General features: G+C 40.7%; 6 protein-coding genes across 10 annotated transcripts in view; 2 read left to right on the top strand and 4 right to left on the bottom strand.

Annotated features, from left to right (window-relative positions):
* Nucleotides 1–193: 193 nt before the first annotated feature.
* LOC108108779 (myb/SANT-like DNA-binding domain-containing protein 4) lies at nt 194–1350 on the bottom strand. Its single transcript, XM_017216949.2, has 3 exons — nt 735–1350; nt 326–678; nt 194–268 (listed from the first exon to the last, which is right to left on the bottom strand). The coding sequence occupies exons 1-3, from the start codon at nt 1084–1086 to the stop codon at nt 251–253; spliced, it is 723 nt and encodes a 240-aa protein (XP_017072438.1). The 5' UTR covers nt 1087–1350; the 3' UTR covers nt 194–250.
* Nucleotides 1351–2153: 803 nt separating this feature from the next.
* On the bottom strand, nt 2154–3930 carry LOC108108817. The gene is made up of 3 exons (XM_017217015.2): nt 3227–3930; nt 2471–3167; nt 2154–2418 (listed from the first exon to the last, which is right to left on the bottom strand). Exons 1-3 carry the CDS (start codon nt 3775–3777, stop codon nt 2287–2289), a joined length of 1380 nt encoding a protein of 459 aa, XP_017072504.1. The 5' UTR covers nt 3778–3930; the 3' UTR covers nt 2154–2286.
* A 604-nt stretch (nt 3931–4534) lies between these two features.
* On the top strand, nt 4535–8510 carry LOC108108748 (nucleolar protein dao-5). 3 transcript variants are annotated; one of them, XM_017216904.2, is made up of 4 exons: nt 4535–4756; nt 4964–6514; nt 6834–6992; nt 7236–7850. In XM_017216904.2, the coding sequence occupies exons 1-4, from the start codon at nt 4658–4660 to the stop codon at nt 7632–7634; spliced, it is 2208 nt and encodes a 735-aa protein (XP_017072393.1). In that variant the 5' UTR covers nt 4535–4657; the 3' UTR covers nt 7635–7850. The 3 variants fall into 3 exon arrangements, with proteins under 3 accessions (XP_017072393.1, XP_017072389.1, XP_017072390.1); XM_017216901.2 differs by having other exon boundaries at nt 4540–4756; nt 7738–8510; XM_017216900.2 differs by lacking the exon at nt 6834–6992 and having other exon boundaries at nt 4539–4756.
* Nucleotides 8511–9007: 497 nt separating this feature from the next.
* Nucleotides 9008–13559, bottom strand: LOC108108749 (delta-1-pyrroline-5-carboxylate dehydrogenase, mitochondrial). Of its 3 annotated transcripts, none has more exons than XM_017216905.1 (8): nt 13434–13559; nt 11845–12011; nt 11204–11677; nt 10859–11030; nt 10610–10797; nt 10330–10552; nt 9896–10263; nt 9008–9842 (listed from the first exon to the last, which is right to left on the bottom strand). In XM_017216905.1, exons 2-8 carry the CDS (start codon nt 11907–11909, stop codon nt 9608–9610), a joined length of 1725 nt encoding a protein of 574 aa, XP_017072394.1. In that variant the 5' UTR covers nt 11910–12011; nt 13434–13559; the 3' UTR covers nt 9008–9607. The 3 variants fall into 3 exon arrangements, with proteins under 3 accessions (XP_017072394.1, XP_017072396.1, XP_017072395.1); XM_017216907.2 differs by having other exon boundaries at nt 11845–12007; nt 13434–13544; XM_017216906.2 differs by lacking the exon at nt 13434–13559 and adding an exon at nt 12186–12303.
* Nucleotides 13560–14203: 644 nt separating this feature from the next.
* Nucleotides 14204–14724, bottom strand: LOC108108705 (shematrin-like protein 1). Its single transcript, XM_017216810.1, has 2 exons — nt 14424–14724; nt 14204–14344 (listed from the first exon to the last, which is right to left on the bottom strand). Exons 1-2 carry the CDS (start codon nt 14722–14724, stop codon nt 14274–14276), a joined length of 372 nt encoding a protein of 123 aa, XP_017072299.1. The 3' UTR covers nt 14204–14273.
* Nucleotides 14725–17673: 2949 nt separating this feature from the next.
* LOC108108708 (poly(rC)-binding protein 3) overlaps nt 17674–20760 on the top strand; it is a 95710-nt gene continuing 92623 nt past the window's right edge. The window contains exon 1 of the mRNA XM_017216819.2: nt 17674–18097. The gene's annotated coding sequence lies outside the window, so the exon portion shown is untranslated. The remainder of the gene's footprint in view (nt 18098–20760) is intronic.

Genomic DNA, 20760 nt, shown 5'->3' with positions numbered 1-20760 from the left:
TGAATATTTTCAGAAACAAAATTCGAAAAATTTTCAGCGCCATAAAATCTTTTATTTAAAATATCATACTTTTCAACTTTCAAACAACCTGAAGATATTCTAAATAAAATGCTTAATGGTTTTCAAAACAAATATAAAGCATTAAAATTACCCAAATTTGAATTCGATCAAGAAAAGGAATATTTTCTTTATATATTGTCTATGATAATAGTTGAAAATTTTTATTAAAACTACATAATATTAAAGGACATTATTCCTTCGGAGAGTCCTGCAAAAAAATATTATTAGAAATAGTTCAAATTTGCAATAAGTTTTCATTGCTTACATTCAATTTCAATTTCTTTTCAGCGATTTCCAAGTAAAGCAACTCCCGCTTCGCACTTAAGGTTTCCATTTCCACCCGGTGCCTTTCCTGGGCTCTTACATTCTCCTGTTCTTGGAATTTGCGCTGTACTCTGATAAGACGCAGTTTTTCCGTCTGAATTAGAATGCCTAAATCTGTTTCTTGGCGCTGTGACTTTCGAGGTGGACTCGTCGGTGGCGGAATCAACTCAGCCTCAAGGTTTATCGGATCACTAGATTTGGAAGTCACATTATCATTAGAGTTATCTTCATTGAACTCGATTATATCTCCAAAAGGTTCAGAAAGATCCTCCGTCTGGAACTCATTTATAATACCTGCAGAAAATTATGATTAAAAAACATCACCTTTGACTCCATAAAAAATTACTTACAATCGTTGTCGGAATTTTCACCACCCGATTCTTCATCTCCAAGTGCTTCTTGAAGTTTTTCGGTTATGGTTGGTCTTGTTGGAGGCTCTCCGTAGGGAAGTCCAGCTTTAAGTTTCTTCTTTAAGCTTTCATATTTGGCTCTTAAGCTGTTACCACTGCGCTTAACCCCGGACGTGCTCGAGTAGATGGTCGCCAGATTATTCCACGCCAACTCCTTTTCCCTCCAAGTTACGGCATCACATTTCTTATTTTCGAAGACCTTTCGGTGCTCTGCAGCCAAAGTTATGAGCAAAAACTCTTCCTCCGAGGAAAAGTTTTGTCCACGCTTAAATTGGTTTCGTTGTCTATTCATTTTCACCGTCGATCAATCTACATACAATGTATGTATGTATATACATCTGTACATACATATGTATGTTAGTCAAGACAAGACAAGACAAGATCGACGAATGTCGGTTAAACCACATTACATTATTTTAAGGATAACTTAAGATTTGAAGAAGGCATTAGTTTTATCCGATTTATTTATTTAATTAAAAAATACTCGTCTGCTCAACGTATTATACCTCTCAGTTCTGAATAATACCTGTTAGTTAAAGAAAATCATATGTTTTGAATTCGCCATTCACAGTGAATATTTCATTGGGGGCATTCTTGCAACTATTTAAATCCCAATTTTTGAATAGTTGGGTTACGGGCTATGAAAAGAGTATATACTTTTAAAGAAGCACAATATACATTTACTTGTAGATATCTTTGACGAGACTATAATAAATAAATCGCCTTAAAACGACAAATTTGGAAGCCAACTTTCGAAAAACACTAAAAGCTTAACCTGATAATTATTAAGAGAAAAAAGTAAAGGTTATAAACGACCTGCGTACGCATATTTAAAGGATGATTCAAATGGACTTTTCTTATGTAAATATATACTTTATCGGGTCAGACATATTTACTCCATTGCAAACTTCAAACAAAAATGTAAAATACACTTCCGTATACGCACTTATGTCGCTCTTGTTTAACATAGTAAAACTATTACAAAAATGATGATAAAAAAAATGCTAAAAATTAAAGAGAAAGTTCTTAAATTCAAGTTCAGCTAGAAACTGGTAAACTTTCTATAACAGCTTATGTCCTTTAAACGAAATATACTTTCCTCAAGCCTCCTGATGGTTATTTCTCTTTCTTCTGCCGTCAGAAGCCATGCATCGGAATGATTTAATCTTACCACAAAAGCAAAAATAATTAGATTATAACTGCAGTTAAATTATATAGGTCGAGGAAAACTATCTTCTTATGTGACAATTGCCTGGTTTTTCGCTTTAAAATAGATCGAAAATTCTAGGCACATCTGACACTGCTGGAAAAGGGCATAAGTGTTAGAATACTGAAATTAATATATTAAACATTTACATATGAACGTTCAAAGGTGCCTTTTAGTGAAACTTTTTTGATAACTAATTAATTTATTTCAGAATGAAAATAATTAACATTTTTTGTGCAACATAATATTTAATAATAAATACTTATATAATTTTAGGTTGTATATTTACATATTCAAAGAGCAGTCAAATTCAAATTGATAGCCGCGGTCTACAAAGCTTAGACCTCGTTCCGAGTCGACGGGAAAGTCGGCTGTAAAAACAATATATCCACGATATTCCGGAGAGTTTCTGAGATTCTGCAGAGGATACATATTAGGCACTAATAGATCAATATTAGTTAATAGCTACCCCTTTATCCACAAAATCCTCGAAGCCACATAGATCGTAGTAAAGCTGTAGAGGAAGCGACCGTGCAAATCCCGACTTCTGTTTGTATGGTTCTCGCTGTGTAAGAACACTCAGGGCGCGGGGTAGAAAATTTGGCGTCAGATCGCGGCAGTAAGACACGTCAAGATGTTCCAGCTTAGGACAGAGCTCCACAAATCTAAGGAGAATATCGTCGCTCAGTTCGTTCCAATTGCGAAGGCACAGCAGCTGTAAGTCTGTCATACAGGTATAGCGTTCTAGGTAGTCTGCGTGATGGGTCCAGCTGCAAATGGCCAAGCACTTTAGCCTGCGATGCGTCCATATGGGCAGCTTTTCATCCCACCCTGGTTCTAGTGGCATGTAATACCCGTCGACGGCAAAGCCAACTATATCCTTGGCTTTTCTCTCCATGATCTCGTAAAACTCGCTGACCTCGCGAATCTTGTGGTCGTAGTTATCTGGACTGACCAGTGGCGGTATGTGCCACTCGTTGTCCAGCAGGACTACTAGTTTCTTCAGGGAGGGCAGCTCTAGAACGGCAGGCAGAATGGGCTTTAATGTAGCAAGATTTAGCTTCAATACGACGAGGCTCCTTAGGCTCTGCAGGCAGTTTCCCAGCTGAAGTTTGCTGATCATGTCGTATGTCCGAATATCCAGAACCCGAAGATCATGCATTTTGCTGTAGGCCAAGTGAAAAGTTAGCTGTGAAACTTTTGGTAGCTGTAGAGCCCAACTTACTGGCACACTTCGTCCAGATACTCTTGTTGCAGCTCATACGCCTTGTGTTGATCTTCGTAGAGATGGAGTTCCTGCAGATGTCGGAAGTGAGACAGGTACCGCCCGTCAATGGGCGTGGTGAGACGCAGCTTTCGCAATCCCGGCAACAACTGAGCCAGCTTCCGAATGCTCCTGTTCGAGGGATAGCAGTCTACGTCCTCAGCATCATAGTAGAAACTAAACACCAATGGCAGCTCCGTAATGTGCATTTCATCCAAATCTTTTATTAGAGCACAAAGGCAACTGGAGACACACATTTCCCTTATGTGCAGTCGCATCTGGGTGAGGAAGTAGACCAGATCTTCATAGTTGGGAAGCATTTCCCGCCACTTGTCCAGATCAAGTTGCTCGTATGCACGACAGGTGCGCCATTTGGCTACGCAAATTTGTCGAAACCGCTGGCAGCTCCTCGCGAAGGAAACTTCTGTTGGCAGGTCCTGCAGGCGATCGAAAATCTCGTCCAAACAATCGTCGTTCAGTCGCAGGATCTGGGGTACCGGCTCGGCAGCCATTGCCGGGCTGGACCACTCTTCCCTGCCAAATCTAGATAAACGTCTAACAAAATATACTCCTACCCGCAGGCTGTTTTTGATTTATTTTAGATACAAACGCAACTCAATTGAATAACAAACAAAAATACGACCATTTCTTCCCTTTGCCTCCCCCGCAGTGTGACCGTAAGTGGAGCGCCTAAATATCCCGAATATTTACAGTCATATAAGGTCATATTACCCATGTTCATCATTTCAATAAATACAAGGGTCAGAGCTAATTTATTTTACATATTCCTCTAGTATTTGGTTAAAGTTACTCATGTTTTGATAACAATAATATTGTTATATTCAAATTTTTTAAAGTGCTTTATGAACGATTGAATTCCAGATGGGTTGAGGTTTTCCAGACTATGCCCTCTGTTCCATAACAATAACCCTTTCTAAAATTTTTTTAAATAAATACTTATGGTAGTAACATCTTGTTCTGTTTACTACAATTTTAGAATATATTACTGTACATTGTATAGAGCTAAAATGGTTTTATCACGTAACTAACAATGAATAATATAATTAAGTTTAATTAATGCCTTAAAAAATATTAGAGGATTATAAATTATGGTTTTTTTTAACAGGCCAGTAATAGAAACATTTAGGCCATATTGAAAGTTATTCCTCTTTCATAGTTGGTATCGTAAAACGTGTGCTTACCGTACTTATAGTGTTGAATAGCGGTTTGAAGCCACGTAGAGCAGCATGGCCAGACCTTGGCAGTAAGCATGCGTTGCCATACAGTCTAAAAGTCAAAACACGTGTGTGTGCGCATTCTTTTTAGTGTGAACGAGCGTGCGGCTAGGAATTAATTGCGACCGGAAAATATAGTAAATTAGTTTGAACAATCATGACGGATCTGCTAAAAATAACCGATGCAATCGTTTTGGAGTACCTGCAATCTAAGGACAAGAACCTAGCCAAGGTTTTCCAACAAAAGACGAAGGCGGTAAGTTTCAGTGTAAGGCGGCAAATGCAATTTTTCAATTCTATTGCACCGAAAATGTGTGACATATTCATCCTGGGTTCAAAGGCGCTAAGACGGCTACCTGTTCTGTGTACCGGTAGCTCCTTGAGCTGCTCACCTGCAAGTTTACAAATACCTCTGTGACCACGTGTTCGCTAACCAACAACATTTCCTCCTTCCAACTTACAGGCCAATGTAGCCAAAAACACTCCAAAGCTAAGTGAGATTTTGCAGTTTTATCAAACGAAGAGCACCACCAAGATCCCGGCAATCAAGGCGACGACGGCGGACAGCAGCGATGACAGCGATTCGGACTCTGAGGCAGAAGCGGCGCCAAAGAAGCCAGCAGCTCCTCTAACAAACGGTAAGGCCGCTAAGAAGGCAGCTTCTTCTAGCAGCGAGGACAGCAGCTCGGAGGAGGAGGCTATACCCACCGCCAAGCCTGCAGCCAAGGCAACCCCTGTCAAGAAGGCCGCATCCTCCAGCGATGACAGCGACTCTGATGATGAGAAGCCTGCTGTGAAGGCTCCGGCCAAGGCTGCCCCTGCAAAGAAGGCGGCTTCATCCAGTGACGACAGCTCCTCAGAAGACGAGGCTCCCAAGAAATCAGCAGCTCCAGTAAAGGCCACTCCAGCCAAGCTAGTTTCTGCCGCAAAGAAGGCCGACTCCAGTAGCGAGGAAAGCAGCTCCGATGAAAATGATGCAAAACCTGCTGTAAAGGCCACACCTGCTAAAGCTGCCCAAGCCAAGAAAGCCGCCTCCAGCAGCGAGGACAGTAGCTCAGAGGAGGAGGCTAAACCCGCCGCCAAGCCTGCAGCTAAGGCAGCACCAGTCAAAAAGGCCGCATCCTCTAGCGAGGACAGCGATTCCGACGACGAGCCAGCCGCCAAAAAGCCGGCGGTCCAGCCCGCTGCGAAGCCTGCAGCTTCTAGCAGCGAGGACAGCGACTCCGATGATGAGAAACCCGCAGTGAAGGCGCCGGCCAAGGCTGCACCTGCCAAGAAGGCGGCTTCTTCCAGTGACAACAGTTCCTCAGAAGACGAGGCACCGAAGAAAAACGCAGCTCCTGCAAAGGCGACTCAGGCCAAGGCTGCTCCTAAAAAGGCAGAGAGCTCCAGTGAAGACAGTTCCTCGGAAGACGAGGCTCCCAAAAAAGCAACACCTGCAAAGGCCGCACCCGTTAAGGCTACTCCGGCCAAGAAGGCAGCTTCATCTAGCGAAGACAGTTCCTCGGAAGACGAAGCTCCCAAGAAATCTGCTGCTCCACCAAAACCAGCTCCAGCCAAGAAGGCTGCCTCATCCAGCGAAGACAGCGACTCTGATGAGGAGGAGGCTCCTAAGAAGCCGACTGCCAAACCTGTTGCAAAGGCTACTCCCGCTAAGAAAGCCGATTCCGAAGACTCTTCGGAGGATAGCGACAGCTCTGAGGACGAAAAGCCTGCAAAGGCAGCTGCTGCCAAAACTCCGGTCAAGGCTGCCTCCTCTAGCAGTGAGGATTCTAGCGACGACGAAACACCAGCGGTGAAACCAGCTGTCAAAAAGACGGCTGTTCCAACCAAAAAGGGAGATAGCAGCAGCGACGACAGTGACTCTGGCGAAGAGTCTGGCGAGGTCAAGCCCCAGGCGGTGGCCAATGGTGACGCAAAGCCCGGTCAAAAGCGCAAGTTCAGTGGGGGTGACCAGGACGAGGCCACTCCAAACAAAAAGTACAACAATTTTGTCAAATCGGGAGATCAACAGGTGAGTCGGGGTACTTTATAGAGCGTTAAGTAATAGTGATGCACAAACTGGGCTTTTCTAACTTATAGTGGAGAACCTAAACTTTTAACACATTTTAAGCGAACACTCAGAAGTATTCTAAAAAGCTAACGACTGCGTTACAACAACATCTTCAGCTTTGAACATTTGTTCTCAAAATCAATAGATAATTAACAATAAATTTATATTAACAGATAGTCAACTAAAAAATAATGCCCTATACTAGGGAACACAGTAGAATTTTTACACCTGTCTGAATCCTGTCCAGGAAGTTAATATTTCCCTTGTTTGCCTTTCGCAGCAGAATGATTTTAACTCCACACCCAACAACAATTATAACCGTAACAATAAGTTCAATAATAGCGGAGGGGGAAGTGGCCGACGGTCACCATTCCGGCGGGTTCGCACCGAGGATGTGATAGTGGACTCCCGTGTCCAGGATATGTCCTTCGAAGCAAAGGTGAGTGCCGCAATGGATTTGAGTCGCGACTGTGGGTGTGTGTGTATTGGAAGAGCGTAGGAGCAACCGGGATGGGGATGGGGATATCTGAGAGGCTGATAAGAGGCGGACACACAAATTAGCAAGATGCGCCGTGCAGAAAACTCAAATCATTTGTGGCACTTACCTGATCTATTTTGAACATGCATTTCAAATCGTTGCTAATTTGTGGTTCGCCCCTTTTGGCGTTTCTCTCCCTTCCAGGATAGCGGTTTCAAGAAACATAACGGACGCGGCGGTAGGGGTGGCTCCGGATTCTCCGGACGTCCAGATCGCAGCACTTGGGAGTCCAACAAGAACGGCGATGGCGGAGAAGGAGGCGGCTTCAAGAAGATGGGCGATCGCAAGAGCTTTGGAGGCTTTGACAACAACCATCGAGGAGGACGAGGCGGTGGCGGTCGAGGAGGCGGTGGTGGCTTTGGTGGACGTGGAGGTGGCGGCCGTGGAGGCGGTGGCGGCTTCGGTGGACGCGGAGGCGGCGGTCGTGGAGGTGGTGGACGGGGAGGTGGTGGTCGTGGAGGCGGCCGTGGCGGTGGATTCGGCAACAAATCCTTCGACTCGTCGGCGCCAAAGCCAAACAAGAAGATCACGTTCGACAATTAGATATAGTTTAGTTAGTGCCACCCACCCATAAACACACACACACACCCTAGATGCAGTTATTTTATCGAATTAACATGTTTATATTATTTGTAAACCACGTTAGAAAAACGCTGCCGGCTCTTGGGGCGAGCGAGCCAACAAAGACCTGAAGCACACGCGCGGCAAGTCCTTCAAACACGAGAAGACTAAGAAGAAGCGCGGCAGCTATCGAGGCGGCCAAATCGACATAGGCGTCAATTCTATAAAATTTGACTAGATTTATACATACATTATGAAATAATCAATATTCTAACGGATACGTTTAGTCAGTAAGCAAGCAGTAACTATGTATGTAGAATAGTTTCTTTATGCAATAACTCTGCCAACTGGTAGACATTTTCCAAACACTTGCTTTGACTTGAGGAGTCCGTACTTCTAACTTTTGTAGCCATCTTTTCTCCCTTTAAATAATGGTTCTTATGACTGTAACGGATGAAACCCTTTCTTTGTCTGATCGATCTGGATGTTACCAATAACTTTGCTGACTTTTTATAAACCTTTTAAACCAAATACATTTTATTTGTATTATCTATCAAATCATTGTTAATCATTATTCTAAAAAGGTTTATTGAAAATCAAACACAAAACCCAAAGGATTTTTCAGACGCTTAGGTTAAACGAAGGATTGACTATTTCGATTAGTGTTTAAGACATTTTCCGTTATTTTGTGGTGATAACCAGTTTTTGGTTCTCATATGTAAGAGTGTAAGATCGCATCAAAACTTCAATATGTAAAAGATTAAATCGCTAATTTGTCGATCGGACAAACAATAATTTTAGTTCAACTTAAGATGAACTTAAAATTGAAAGAAATATATGTATTTTTAAATAACTGAATCGGCTGTAGTTTTGATTTTAGATAAAAATGCGGCTAAGCGTACTGAGTCTTTTGAAGTTGTCACTCGGAAAGTTTGAATTATAAAGGGTGAATTTTAAAGCTTTCCCAAATGTTATCAAAGGGTTTAATAGTTAAGATCAGAAATGTCCGTTAAAGATTAAGTAAAATAGTGTCCATTGATGAAGCTGCAAGGGAAGGAAGGACAGAAGTAAGAAACAGCTAAGTGCATTTCTGAGTGGTTAAACATATATATATAGATCTAAGTGTGAGATCTGCAAGTCGAATGCCCCTTCAAGGGAACAGTTCTTAAAATCAATTATTTAACTTGATATGATTAGGATGTGTATCTAATCATTACACTTTTATATCTACATTTGACTTTGGATTTCGTTAAAATTTTCAGGGAATATAAATAAAATGCATTCGGGCCACATATAGTCCTTGCTCATAATATGCAAAAATAATAAAGCCTTAATTACCCCTTTTTAGACAATCGTTTTGGAATTTAAATATTTATTAATATGAATTTGATGCTTACGGTATATGTAACTAGGTTTCACTTTATCTCTTCATGATCTTTCACATCTAGTAATCAAAATGTATTGTCAAGTGTTTGCTTTCACATACATAGGTGTGTACATAGACGCGCATTATGTAGTTCGTAACTGGAAAGGGTCTAACCGTATACAAATAATATCTTTACAGATTACAGATAAAAACAAAAGGAGGACCATGTAATTAAAAAACATATAATTAAATAATCACATTGTGTATAAATCGTACTTTAAAATAATGATATTATATAGTATTCATTTAAAATATCGATGTCACGGTGTGTTTGTGGTTCGAAAGGTATCAGCATATCAATTTACAACTTTTTCGAGGCATTCTCATGGGTTTTTTCGAGATTCATAGAGTGCGTTGCTATGTGAACTACATAGTTGTTACGGGGTCGGGGCTTGGGGTGGTGTTTAAAAATATTTCAACAAAATACATTTATATATATTTATATAGTTAGTAGTTATATGAGATTCCTGTCTGTTCTGCTTCTCCTAATCACCTTCCCACTCCCCATTCACATCCCAATTCATCCAGCTTATTCGCACATGTATGGGTAGTTAACGTCACGTAGGGGTACAAATGTCTCCTTGATGGATTGCGGAGAGGTCCAGCGCAGAATGTAATGAGGTCCTCCGGCCTTGTCATTTGTGCCGGACATTCGACCACCGCCGAATGGCTGCTGACCCACCACAGATCCGGTGGACTTGTCATTGATGTAGAAGTTTCCAGCGGCCATTTTGAACTCCTGAAGGGCGCACTTGACGAAGTCCCTGAAAGCAAATGTTATGAGTCAGATGTAACCTTTTTCAAGGAGTCTTCCTACTCGTCTTGGCCGAATACTGCTCCGGTTAAAGCAAACTTTGTTGAGGTGTGCACAAGCTTCATGGTCTCTAGGAGGTCAGACTCCTTGTACACATAGATCGATAGAACAGGGCCGAAAATCTCCTCGGTCATGATGCGGTCCTTGGGGTCCTTACTTAGGACAATGGTCGGATTGACAAAGTACCCCTTGCTGTCCGAGTAAGTGCCGCCGGCAAGAATCTCCAAGTTCGACGACTGTTTAGCATGCTCAATGTATCCCGTAATGCGTTTAAATGCTTTGTCATCAATCACAGCCGACGTGAAGCTGCTGAAGTCTTGAACGTCTCCAATCTTCAGCTTCGACGCTTCGCACAACAGGCCTTCCTTGATCTGCCGGTTAGAAGTTCGAGGATTAGTATACCGTAAACAACGTAATCTGATGCACCTTGAACTAACCTGTGGCCACAGAGATTCCGGCACATACATTCGCGAGCAGGCGGAACACTTCTGACCGCAGTACTCGAATGCCGAACGTATTGTGGATGTCACTACCGACTCAACATCGGCTGATGCATGTATGAAGTGGAAATTCTTGCCACCGCACTCGCCAGTCAAGCGGGGAAAGTTGACGTAGTTGTCAATGTTGTTGCCTACCTGCTTCCACAGCCGATTGAAGGTTCTGTTGCCGGAAGGGATGGGTTTGAATAGGAAAATCAATAGACCGGCAATTACTTACGGCACTGAGCCGGTGAAATTGATGCCGGCCAAGTGGGGACTGGCGGTAATGGTGTCCCCAAACACGGGCCCATCGGCAGGCACAAAGTTAACGACTCCGTCGGGCACTCCCGCTTCACGCATAATTTTGAAAATTAGCCAGTTGGACAGCATGGCAGTGTCCGACGGTTTCCACAGCACACCGTTTCCCTGCGAATAAGAAGGGCGGTCCGATAATCTATTGGAAATTTCAAGGATAAGCTAGACCTACCATCAAAGCTGGGGTGTAGGACAAATTGCCACCAATGGCTGTAAAGTTGAAAGGGCTGACTGCGGCGATGAAGCCATCAATGCCACGATATCGCAAAGAGTTCTTCGTGACTTTGATATCCTCGCTAATGGGCTGATATTTGGTGACCTCCTTCAGGAAGTAGGCATTCATTCTGAAAGGTAAAGTATTGATTTTAATTTTGGAACAGACTAATAATGAATTAATATAACTAGATGATATCTTTAGTTTCTTTTTTATAAAGCCCCTAAAGAATATTTTTTTGAAATTTAGAAGACACTTCCTTTAAAATTCTACTTCACGCTAAAGCCCTAGAGGAGCACTTACCGTACAAAGTCGATCAGCTCCGCTGCCGAATCTATTTCCGCCTGGATAGCCGTTTTGGACTGTCCCAGCATGGTGGCAGCATTCAGTTCCTGGCGGTACGTCGTCGCCATAAGATCAGCTGCCTTTTCCCAGATCTTGAGACGGTCTGCAATGGGCACACGGTCCCACTTGGGCTGCGTTTCCACTGCCGTTTTGATAGCCTTCTCAATGAGTTTCTTGTCGGCGTAGTAGAAGCTAGCCAGCTTGTGCTGATGGTCGTGGGGCATTACCTGGTAGCGCACCTCCGACGTTTTGTACTCTTTGCCTCCAATCACAATGGGAATCTCCTCGCAGCTCGAGGCCGTGCCCTTCAGAGCCTGCTCCAGGGCCTTACGCTCCTTTGAGTCCTTGCGATATGTCAGGATCGGCTCATTTACGATTGGAAAATCCTTAAGGTTTAGTGCTGGTATAACAGATCCCAGACTTCGAGTGCAGCTGTAGGGGAAGATTGAATCGGTTTTAATATATATCAGTTACTAAATTATTGACATAATATAAGAATAATATATTAATACTTTTATATTTTCTCCTTCCTAACAGAAATAGTTAGATAACATTTCATGTTAGATGTTTAAATTGAAAAGTTATATACTGAAACCTACCTCTTCACCACGCTTTGCTGCAGATTGGAGCACCTGGAGGAAGAACTTCTCAGCATTCGCAACATCTTGTCGGGATTAGGGGCCTGTCTCCTTTACTGCCGAATTATATAAGGGGTCTCTCTAGATTTTTCGTCGTCGTCGGCTCGTATCACCTAGAATTTTGCTATCTGACCGATAAGGCAGCGAAAGCGAGCAAGCGTTTGATTAGTATTCATTTATCAGCAACCTTGACCATTCATTGGGGGTCCGAGACGAGTCGCGTGATTCTGATAAGCAGCCAAACGTGAAGCACCCAACACACCCCCAGATAAGAAAACACTGCGAAACAAAAATATACGTACTGCAGCGCTATTCTAAATCAACTTGGCCAGTTTGTCAACTGATGACTGATGTCTTTTTAGTTTTTTTGTTTTTTTATCGATATCGCGGTTTCCTCGCTCACTCACACTTGCATTCTAAAAGTGCTTTTATGTACAAGCAGAAAGCTAAAATTTGACGAGCATCAGCTGTTCTGTCTACTATGCGCACAGTGGGATAAATTCATCATAAAGCTGATGTTATTTTAATTATAGAGTTTTATATTAATTTTAATTTTAATATAGTTACCTTAAATCAACTCTGTAATTAACAAATGATCGCTAGAAACGTCTTTTTGTAGTTAGATACATTGTGATTCTTTAAGTAGATATTTAAGATCTAATTGTGGGAATAAACATTTGGACTTTTAAGGGTGCGAACTATCTTTTCACTATCTAGGCTTTATTAACTTTAAGCTGCTTAAGTTGTAGTATGAGTTATCCAACTTATGTAGCTTGGCTCTAGACTTAATGACCTACTTATAAAAGCACAGATTGCAGTCATGTAATTTTAATTTAGGGCCAAAAATCTTCTTCCACTGTGCGGTGGCTACGGAAATTTCCCATTGCCGAAACCAGAATGATAGAAAAGAAGGACTGAAGGGAAGGGGAATCGAACAGAAGTAAGTAGTTCTTGTTGTTTTTTAACTGACGCTGCCTTGATTTATGAAATTAAGCGGCACAACCATTGGAGAGGGGAGGCAAGAGCAGGGGCCAAAGCGGCACACAAAACAATATGAAAAAACACCCCACGGTGCGCGTGAGCAGCCCCGTGAGAGGGAAAGAGATGGAGGGGAGAAAAGATAGATAAAGAGAGGGGGGGCGAAAGGGACCGACAAATGTGGAGCAAGCACTTTTCAACGTAAGCATACTTTTGCTACCTTGTCTTCCTCTTTTCATTCACTGCACGTCAAGTGCTAAATAATGTACTAAGATATAGTACACATTAATTTTAATTCGCAAAAACCGATATTACTAGTCACAAGTTGCTTTTTGAGGCCAAATAGGAAAACAAAAAAATTTACTGCTCAGCTGTAGATACACACACGCTCGCACTCGCACACAGGCGCATTTGAATGCAGTTTGTGTTTGTTGTTTTTCTTATTGGCCCCAATTACGCAATTGTAATGTTTTTATGCCGCCTTTTAGCCTTCCCCCTATGACTGCTTATTTATTCCATTTTCCATCTCAAATTTGAAAATATTGCGATTTTTGCACTGGTTTTAGGCTTACTTTGTGTTTATTTAAGGCGACGGCGGCGGAATTTGGCGAGAGCACGACGTCAATGCTTTTGTTTTGTGTTTTGTGAGACTATTTGGTCGAAACAGAAGGGGCTAACGATTTCATAGCCGATAAGACAACCGAATAACTGCCGGGAGTTATCGGCTGACCGATAAATTAAAAACACATTTCTCAACACTATCCACAGATATATCTTACGCGCGAAAATGTAGTGGATTCAAATGTGTTATTATACGATAAGTATATTTATTTATATATCTATTTATATTATTTTTATATGAGTCATTAAATGAGTTAATTTATAACAGAAAAAAACACAAAATATTTTCTTTCTTTCAATGTTTTTCAACCGGTATCTCAATATTTCAATTGAAGGATATTCCCCAGGGCTGCAGAGCATTGGTCAAGACAAACCATACTGAATATTATAATGTATGAAATTTGTTATATTTTTAATTTAGGATATTGAAACCTCGCCCTCATATTTTTTTACATATTGGTCTGGGGTAGAGATGCAAGCCCATATACTTAATTGTGGTTAATGTATCTTACAAACTTCCTATTCCTATTGATTTATTCAATTTATTATTTATTTCCTTTACTGTAAAATCAGTTAATATATTAGAGTACTAGTTATTCCGATAGTTAATGCTTTGATCAAATTGCTTTTCAGTTGATATACATGAAAGTATAAAAAAACAAAATCTCTTTTTTCGTGTATTACATATTACATAACTATTATATTTATTAGCATTAGTACACTAACATAGTAGGAAGACTTAACCAGTATGTACAGTAAAACTAGCTTAGCATGCGATGTTCCTCTGTCTCTCAGCCGTAATATCCGTTTCCGCCCGCACTAGCTGTTGCGAATCCTCCACTGCTACTGGCGTATGCTACATCTAGAGGAGAAAACAAGTCCAGAACACTTGCATATTACTTGGGTGCAATGACTAAGAAGCGCGGAGACTGATTACTTACTCATGCCGTTGCCGCCGTACGGATATCCTCCATAGGGGTACCCGTATTGCCCATATCCACCACCACCGCCGAACATAGAGTACGGGTTATAGCTGGGGTACGAGTAGTACGGATATCCGCCATAACTGTAGGGGTATCCGTACATTCCGCTGCCGTATATGTTCCCGTAGCCCGATCCCGCTCCTGCTGTAGCTCCTCCGTAGTAGGGATATCCATAGTACTGGCACTCTGAGGGCTGAAAAAGCATCGTGACGAGGACCAAAACCAACCAGAGGCAATTGCTCGTCTGTTTCCCTGACATGATTGTGCTTTCCGTGTTTGTCGTGTGTAATCCTCGAACGTTGACTGAATGCAAAATCTCCGGCATTAACTGTTTTTATAGAGTTCGCCGCCGAATGCTTGCAATTTTTAAAGCATAAAACGCTTTTTTAATGGAGCTTAATCGGCCGCCCATCAGGGGCAGCTCGGTTTGTTCGTTCGTGCATAACCAAGCGGCGTATACGCAATATTTTAAAATCTCCCATAAACGCATTTCAAACGTATTTAGCACGGGTTAACAAATCGAGAACAAAACAAAACAAAACTATTTGGGCCCTTATTGGGCTATCGCCTCTAATACTCATTCCACATCTCATCTATTTAGCATATTGCTATCAATTTAATTTAGTTAACCGCTTTTTTGGGCTGGGGTTCACATTTATTTTGCGTAAACACAGTCATTAACCTTAAAATTGGTCGATGGTCCGCTTAGTCATGTGTGTTGCGAACGGTTGTTTCCACTTCTTTGAGGTTCATTGCCGACCTGGACCGTGGTCAACGCTCATCAACGCCCTTCGCTTGAGGTCAGCCATAATAATTCCGATGCAATTAGAGCAGTATTGGTTTTTGGATTTTCCACTGCGATTAGTTGACCGTTGGTCGGGAGTTCATTGTGAGGGACATTTCGGACACAGACTTTTACCCTTGGTCATGCATCGGTGGTGAAACTATTCCATATGGAAAATTCGATTATTTTTAGAGTAAACAGTGGCTTCAAGCTGCTTATAGAATTGATGAATTGCAGAGGATTATCTTTTGAAAAAATATATAATTTCTAGTCTATATTTTTTATTTGCTATTAAAAGTAAAAAGAATTGGTATTCTCCGAAGGTTTCGTTGTTTTTCACAGTGTCAATTTTATTTAAATAAGAGTTAATGAAGGAGTAATTGTTAAAAATCAGTAACAGAAGGATTTTTAATTTTTTTTTTACTTTATAAAAATTTACAATTCTTGGTCCTATAAAGAAGTCTACGGTAACTCTTTTTATGACTCGTTTATTTAGGTTAGAAACTACTTTAAATAAAGAAATCAGTTACATATTAAAACCACCAAAGAATTCTTATTATTTATATTGCAGTTCTTCCAATTATGTAAGTAGAAAATCTTTAAAAAAAATTAACCATTTTTACAATTTTTACAAATTGTTAGATCAAGCTTTTTAAAGTGAAATGTTTGGGTGACAATTTAGAATTAGTTGAGCCTCCAATTAAGCTAAAATATAATAAATTATTTTATTTTTTTAAACATTGAGACTAAATTTAACTATTTGTTGGACACTGCCAAGCTTTTGTTTTCTCTGTATTACCTCCTGCATTTGTGCCCGAAAAGTATACAACATTTCATTCATAAATATTTAAGGCCCTTCCCGTGCCGAACTCATACTCATTCGTGTAGGTGTGTGTCATTACACTGGCCAACAATGGCAAATGTCACAATTGGAATTGTCCCGCCTTTGGGTTTCCATGCAGCTGACGTTTGTTTTCCGCCCGCCGCTCTCTATCTCTGCCTCTCCTTACCCCCTTTTCTGTGGCACTCTCTCCCTCTCTTTGCTTGCCGCATTACTTTAGGTTGTCCAGGTGTGTTTTTGTGCCGTGTAGGTGTTGCATTCTTGTTGCTCTCCAGTCGAGTGAGTGGAATGGCCTTTGCCTTCGATTGCGCATGATCAAGCCTGGATGTGCACGGATTTCGCGACACCCTGTATCCGGATATTCTAAACTCAGAATTGAGTCTGAGTTGCATTTACAAGTGTAATTCGTCTTGACAGCTTGCCTTTGATTTAAAACGCTTTTACTGTCAAGCTTTGGATAGCTATTCAAATTTGTTTAACATTAACATTCTGCAACATCAATCCATAGTTACACTAAAAATTAATATCAATTAATAAATGTTATTAAATGTGACCTTTTTGTTAACCAGTTAATGTAAGTATTCTGTTTTTAGTTTAATAGAATTAATTTAATTATAAATAATGAATCCACAACGAAAACAAACTGGTCAAGAAATGGTAACTGGACTTCCCTTTATAACTTATTATTATCAAGTTTTTCTAAACAGACAATAACATAAATACGACCCAGACTTGAATCAATCGAAAGGGTTACATTTTCCCAGTCCTCAACTGAACCACTTAATTTTCACGGCCCTAAACGAGCAATTTTCATATTAAAAAGTTTGTCTACACCGGGCCTACGGAAGTCTCTACACCCCCTTGAAAAATGAAAGCTATCCCTCAGAAAACTTCCCCAAACTTTTCATTCATTTAGAGCCCCATACTTCTGAATAATATTTGGGACAGTGAAATGCTAATTGTTTGTCCAAAACGAAAGAAACCCCCCTGCGGCCATCAATTTTTCAGCATTCTTACGTGTAATTAATTAAAAATTTGATGCAGCAGCAACTTTTGTTTGCTGTCGAAAATACAGCGGCAACAAAAAGCTAATTAAAACTTAAAATTATGGAGGCGAGCAACTGGAGCCGTGACCCACAGGAGATCGCCCACTCATTCTCATTCTCATTCTCAGTCTCACTCGAACTCAAATTCCAAAATCCACTCAAACTCGAATTGCCGAAATGCAACTGAAATGTTACGCATACGCCGCGTGGGACCGAGAGAGATGCCATCCTGCTGTGAGTGAAAGCCGGGTGGGAAAAATAAAGAAAAAATCAATTAAAATGCACTCGAGTGCACCGTGCTTCTCTACTCATTTTTTGGGTTTTAGCAAATTTGTAAGAAATTTTTGAACGAAAATAAGCGGAGCAAATCATGCCCTCTCGCTCCCACACCTTAGCTCTCTCGCCTTCCCTTTCTCTGGGCGAGTGTGTGTGTGCGTGTGTGTGAGTAAGAGGCGGGGGGATATTTCAATTCAGTTATTTGTGCAATTTCGCTCAGTCAAGTTGTGTGTTTCTTGTGCAGTGTGTGCGCTTCTGGCATCCATCAATCAGCCGACCGAATTCGACGAAAGGAGGTAGCCAGGAATTACCGTAAAATTACCAGAACCTGTCCCGTTTTTCCCCCGATTTGCAACCGACAACAGCGGATCAAGTGCATCATCCAAAACGCCGCTAACTGCATTAAAAACCCCAGAAGAGGGAAACAGAGACAGAGAAAGAGAGAGATTGTAAGAGAGGGTCCGAGTGAGATAGAGAGTCGGGGAAATAACTGTTTCGACAGCTAATAACAAGCGCTCTGTGCGTGTTTTGCTTCTGTGTTGGTGACTGTACTTTTTGGCGCCCAAAAACATTCCCGCGTAACAACAAACACAAAACAAACAAACAATCGCAAAAACATTCAAACTAATTAACAACATTTACCAAAGCGAAATTTAATGTAAACTCTGCTCAACCGGATTGACAGGTGAGTTCGATCTGCTAAACAACTATTTGAAAATGATCTATTTATAATGCTGTATTGAAAAATATTACGAGTTTTATAACAGGCTGATGCTAATGAGCGGTTGAAGTATTTATACACTTCGATGGGGGAAAATAGTATTGTGCGTCTACTGGAAGGGTGATGATAATTATTGGGCTATACAGATATTGTTAAACAGTCTGTCAGCCCATTAAGAATGTCTCGAAACATTCAATAGAATGTCAGAAATTGCTTTACATACATGTGTATATTAGTAACAATATTTGAAGTACAAATTTAAATCTAAAAACTATTGGTAATTAAATAAAGCTTTATTTCCGAATGGATATGTTACATATGTTTTTAAGTCTAATAAAAAGGAGGTAGAGGAGGAGGAGGAAGAAAAGCTATAGTCCAGTGCCGCGACTATAAGATACCCGTTACTGTTTTACACAATTTTAAAATATTAATATTGTTAGTGGAAATTCCCAAAGCGCCACCTATGTCGGAGAAAGCATGTTGAGAAACTGATCTTCACGTCACTGCCCCAAAGGTCTTATAACCTAAATTTCTTCATAAATAGCGAAATAAATATCCGATTTAAAAATTCTCCGATAGATACAAATACGATTCAATACAAAAATATGTTATACAAGTTCAAACGAAGACATTCATTAAATTATAATGCGCTCCACAGTTTTTCGCGGCTTGTGAGCGTTAGAGTGGTAACTCATGTCGAGCTGCAGTGGCATCTCTGGGACACGTGTACTCAAACACAACACTTTCTTGCTCCTATAGTTCCTAAGATTTTTGCATTTTTGGGTTTCCGGGGTTTGTGGGCGTTAGGGTGGGCGTAACTAGATGGGAAAACACAATTTGCATTTCGGGAATCATAAAAACATACATGTTTAATCCGAACTTTCTATCACTTATACTTACCGAGATATCAGCTTTTCTACAAAATGCGAAAATCGTCTTTCGAGCTTGGTGGGCATAAGAGTCGGTGTGTATAATTGTACCACCATCAGATGCCCCTTCATATCAAGATTATACATATTTAATTTCAACTTTCTAGCCCTAATAGTACCTGAGATTTCATCCATTTTAGTTATCCGTTCTTTGTGGGCGTGGCAGGATGCTAATCGTAGGGACCTCAAAAATCTGCCAGGCGTAATCTCAGCTCTCTATCTCTTATAGTTCCTGAGATCTCAGTGTTCATACGGACAGACGGACAGACGGACATGGCTTAATCGACTACGCTATTGATCCTGATCAAGAATATTTATACTTTATAGGGTCGGAAAGGCTTCCTTCTAGCTGTTACATACTTTCAATGAATCTAGTATACCCTCTTACTCCACTAGTAACGGGTATAAAAATAAATGTACGAGGTGTGTTCAAAAAGTAAGGTGACTCTTCAAATTTCGCGAATTTCAAATTTTTCGATTATCGAAACCTTTTAGAAGTTATACGAGGTGTGTTCAAAAAGTAAGGTGACTTTTCAAATTTCAAATTTTTCAAATTTTTCGATTATCTTCAGTTTTGGGAACAAGAAAAAGTCACATGGGGCCAAATCCGGTGAATATGGTGGCTGAGGCATTATTGTGGTGTTGTTTTTGGCCAAAAAATCCAAATCCTTTGATCCATATTTTTCGATAGCAAAAAATCGCCGAGCTCGCAAAATAACTTGTAACTTTACGCCTCTCACAACCAAACAAAAGAGGATGTTCCATTGAAACTTGGTACAGATGTTAGGGAAGAGTGTACCAATATAACAAAACAAAAAAATCGATAATCGAAAAATTTGAAATTCGCGAAATTTGAAGAGTCACCTTACTTTTTGAACACACCTCGTATTAAGATTGACCGTGATCTGTGATCTGTTCTGTAATTTGCATGCTCAGTCCAAACTTGCCCCGATTTCTCAACTTCCATGCGAAATAAAGGCTAAACCGACTTGGGTAGTGATCCTTGTGAAGAATAAAGATACAATATAAAATTTCACTCAGCACGAAAAAGCATCAAAGAAGAAATACGATCCTATATTCCATAATATATTTATTAAGTAACTTAAGACTTAATTGGTGAATACTAAAGTTATACTAAGACATAACCATCTTGAATCCAAATTGTTGTCTCAAAAACAGAAACCTAAAAAGTCGCTAACGCATATAGAAAAGATAAAGCTATAAGATTTAAAATAAATAACTATTTTCTCCATAAAGTGTCAAATTGGCTTTAATTTATAAAAACCATGTAATAAAATAATTAGTTAATTGGGACTTAATGGATCAGCGCTCAAACGAAATTTCGCCAATAACTACGAGGCCACTTGAGTCCTGTTTATTTTCCACCATTGTTTTCCTTACCATAAGAGCAGGGAGATCCTTAAGGACTCTACTTTAAAACAACTCGCCGAGTAAATCCCGTAAAAATTTGAACAACTTTTGCTATTTTGTTGCCACGTCGTAATGCATTTTGTTCGTTTCGGGGCAAGACAATGGCCCAGACACAAGGACACAATCACAATACAGGGAGGAGTGGGTCCTGAGTGGGGAGTAGTACGGAGACTAATTAAAACTCCGCTAGACGTCATAATTGGGTGGCGATGCGGTGGAGGCAGCAGTGGTGGCGGTGGCGGATCTGAAAGGATCTGGAGCAGGAGC

The sequence above is a fragment of the Drosophila eugracilis genome, unplaced genomic scaffold (genome assembly GCF_018153835.1).
Source record: "Drosophila eugracilis isolate 14026-0451.02 unplaced genomic scaffold, ASM1815383v1 contig_2154, whole genome shotgun sequence".
NCBI classification, from domain to species: Eukaryota; Metazoa; Arthropoda; class Insecta; order Diptera; family Drosophilidae; genus Drosophila; species Drosophila eugracilis.
This window is presented reverse-complemented; position numbering and strand designations above follow the sequence as displayed.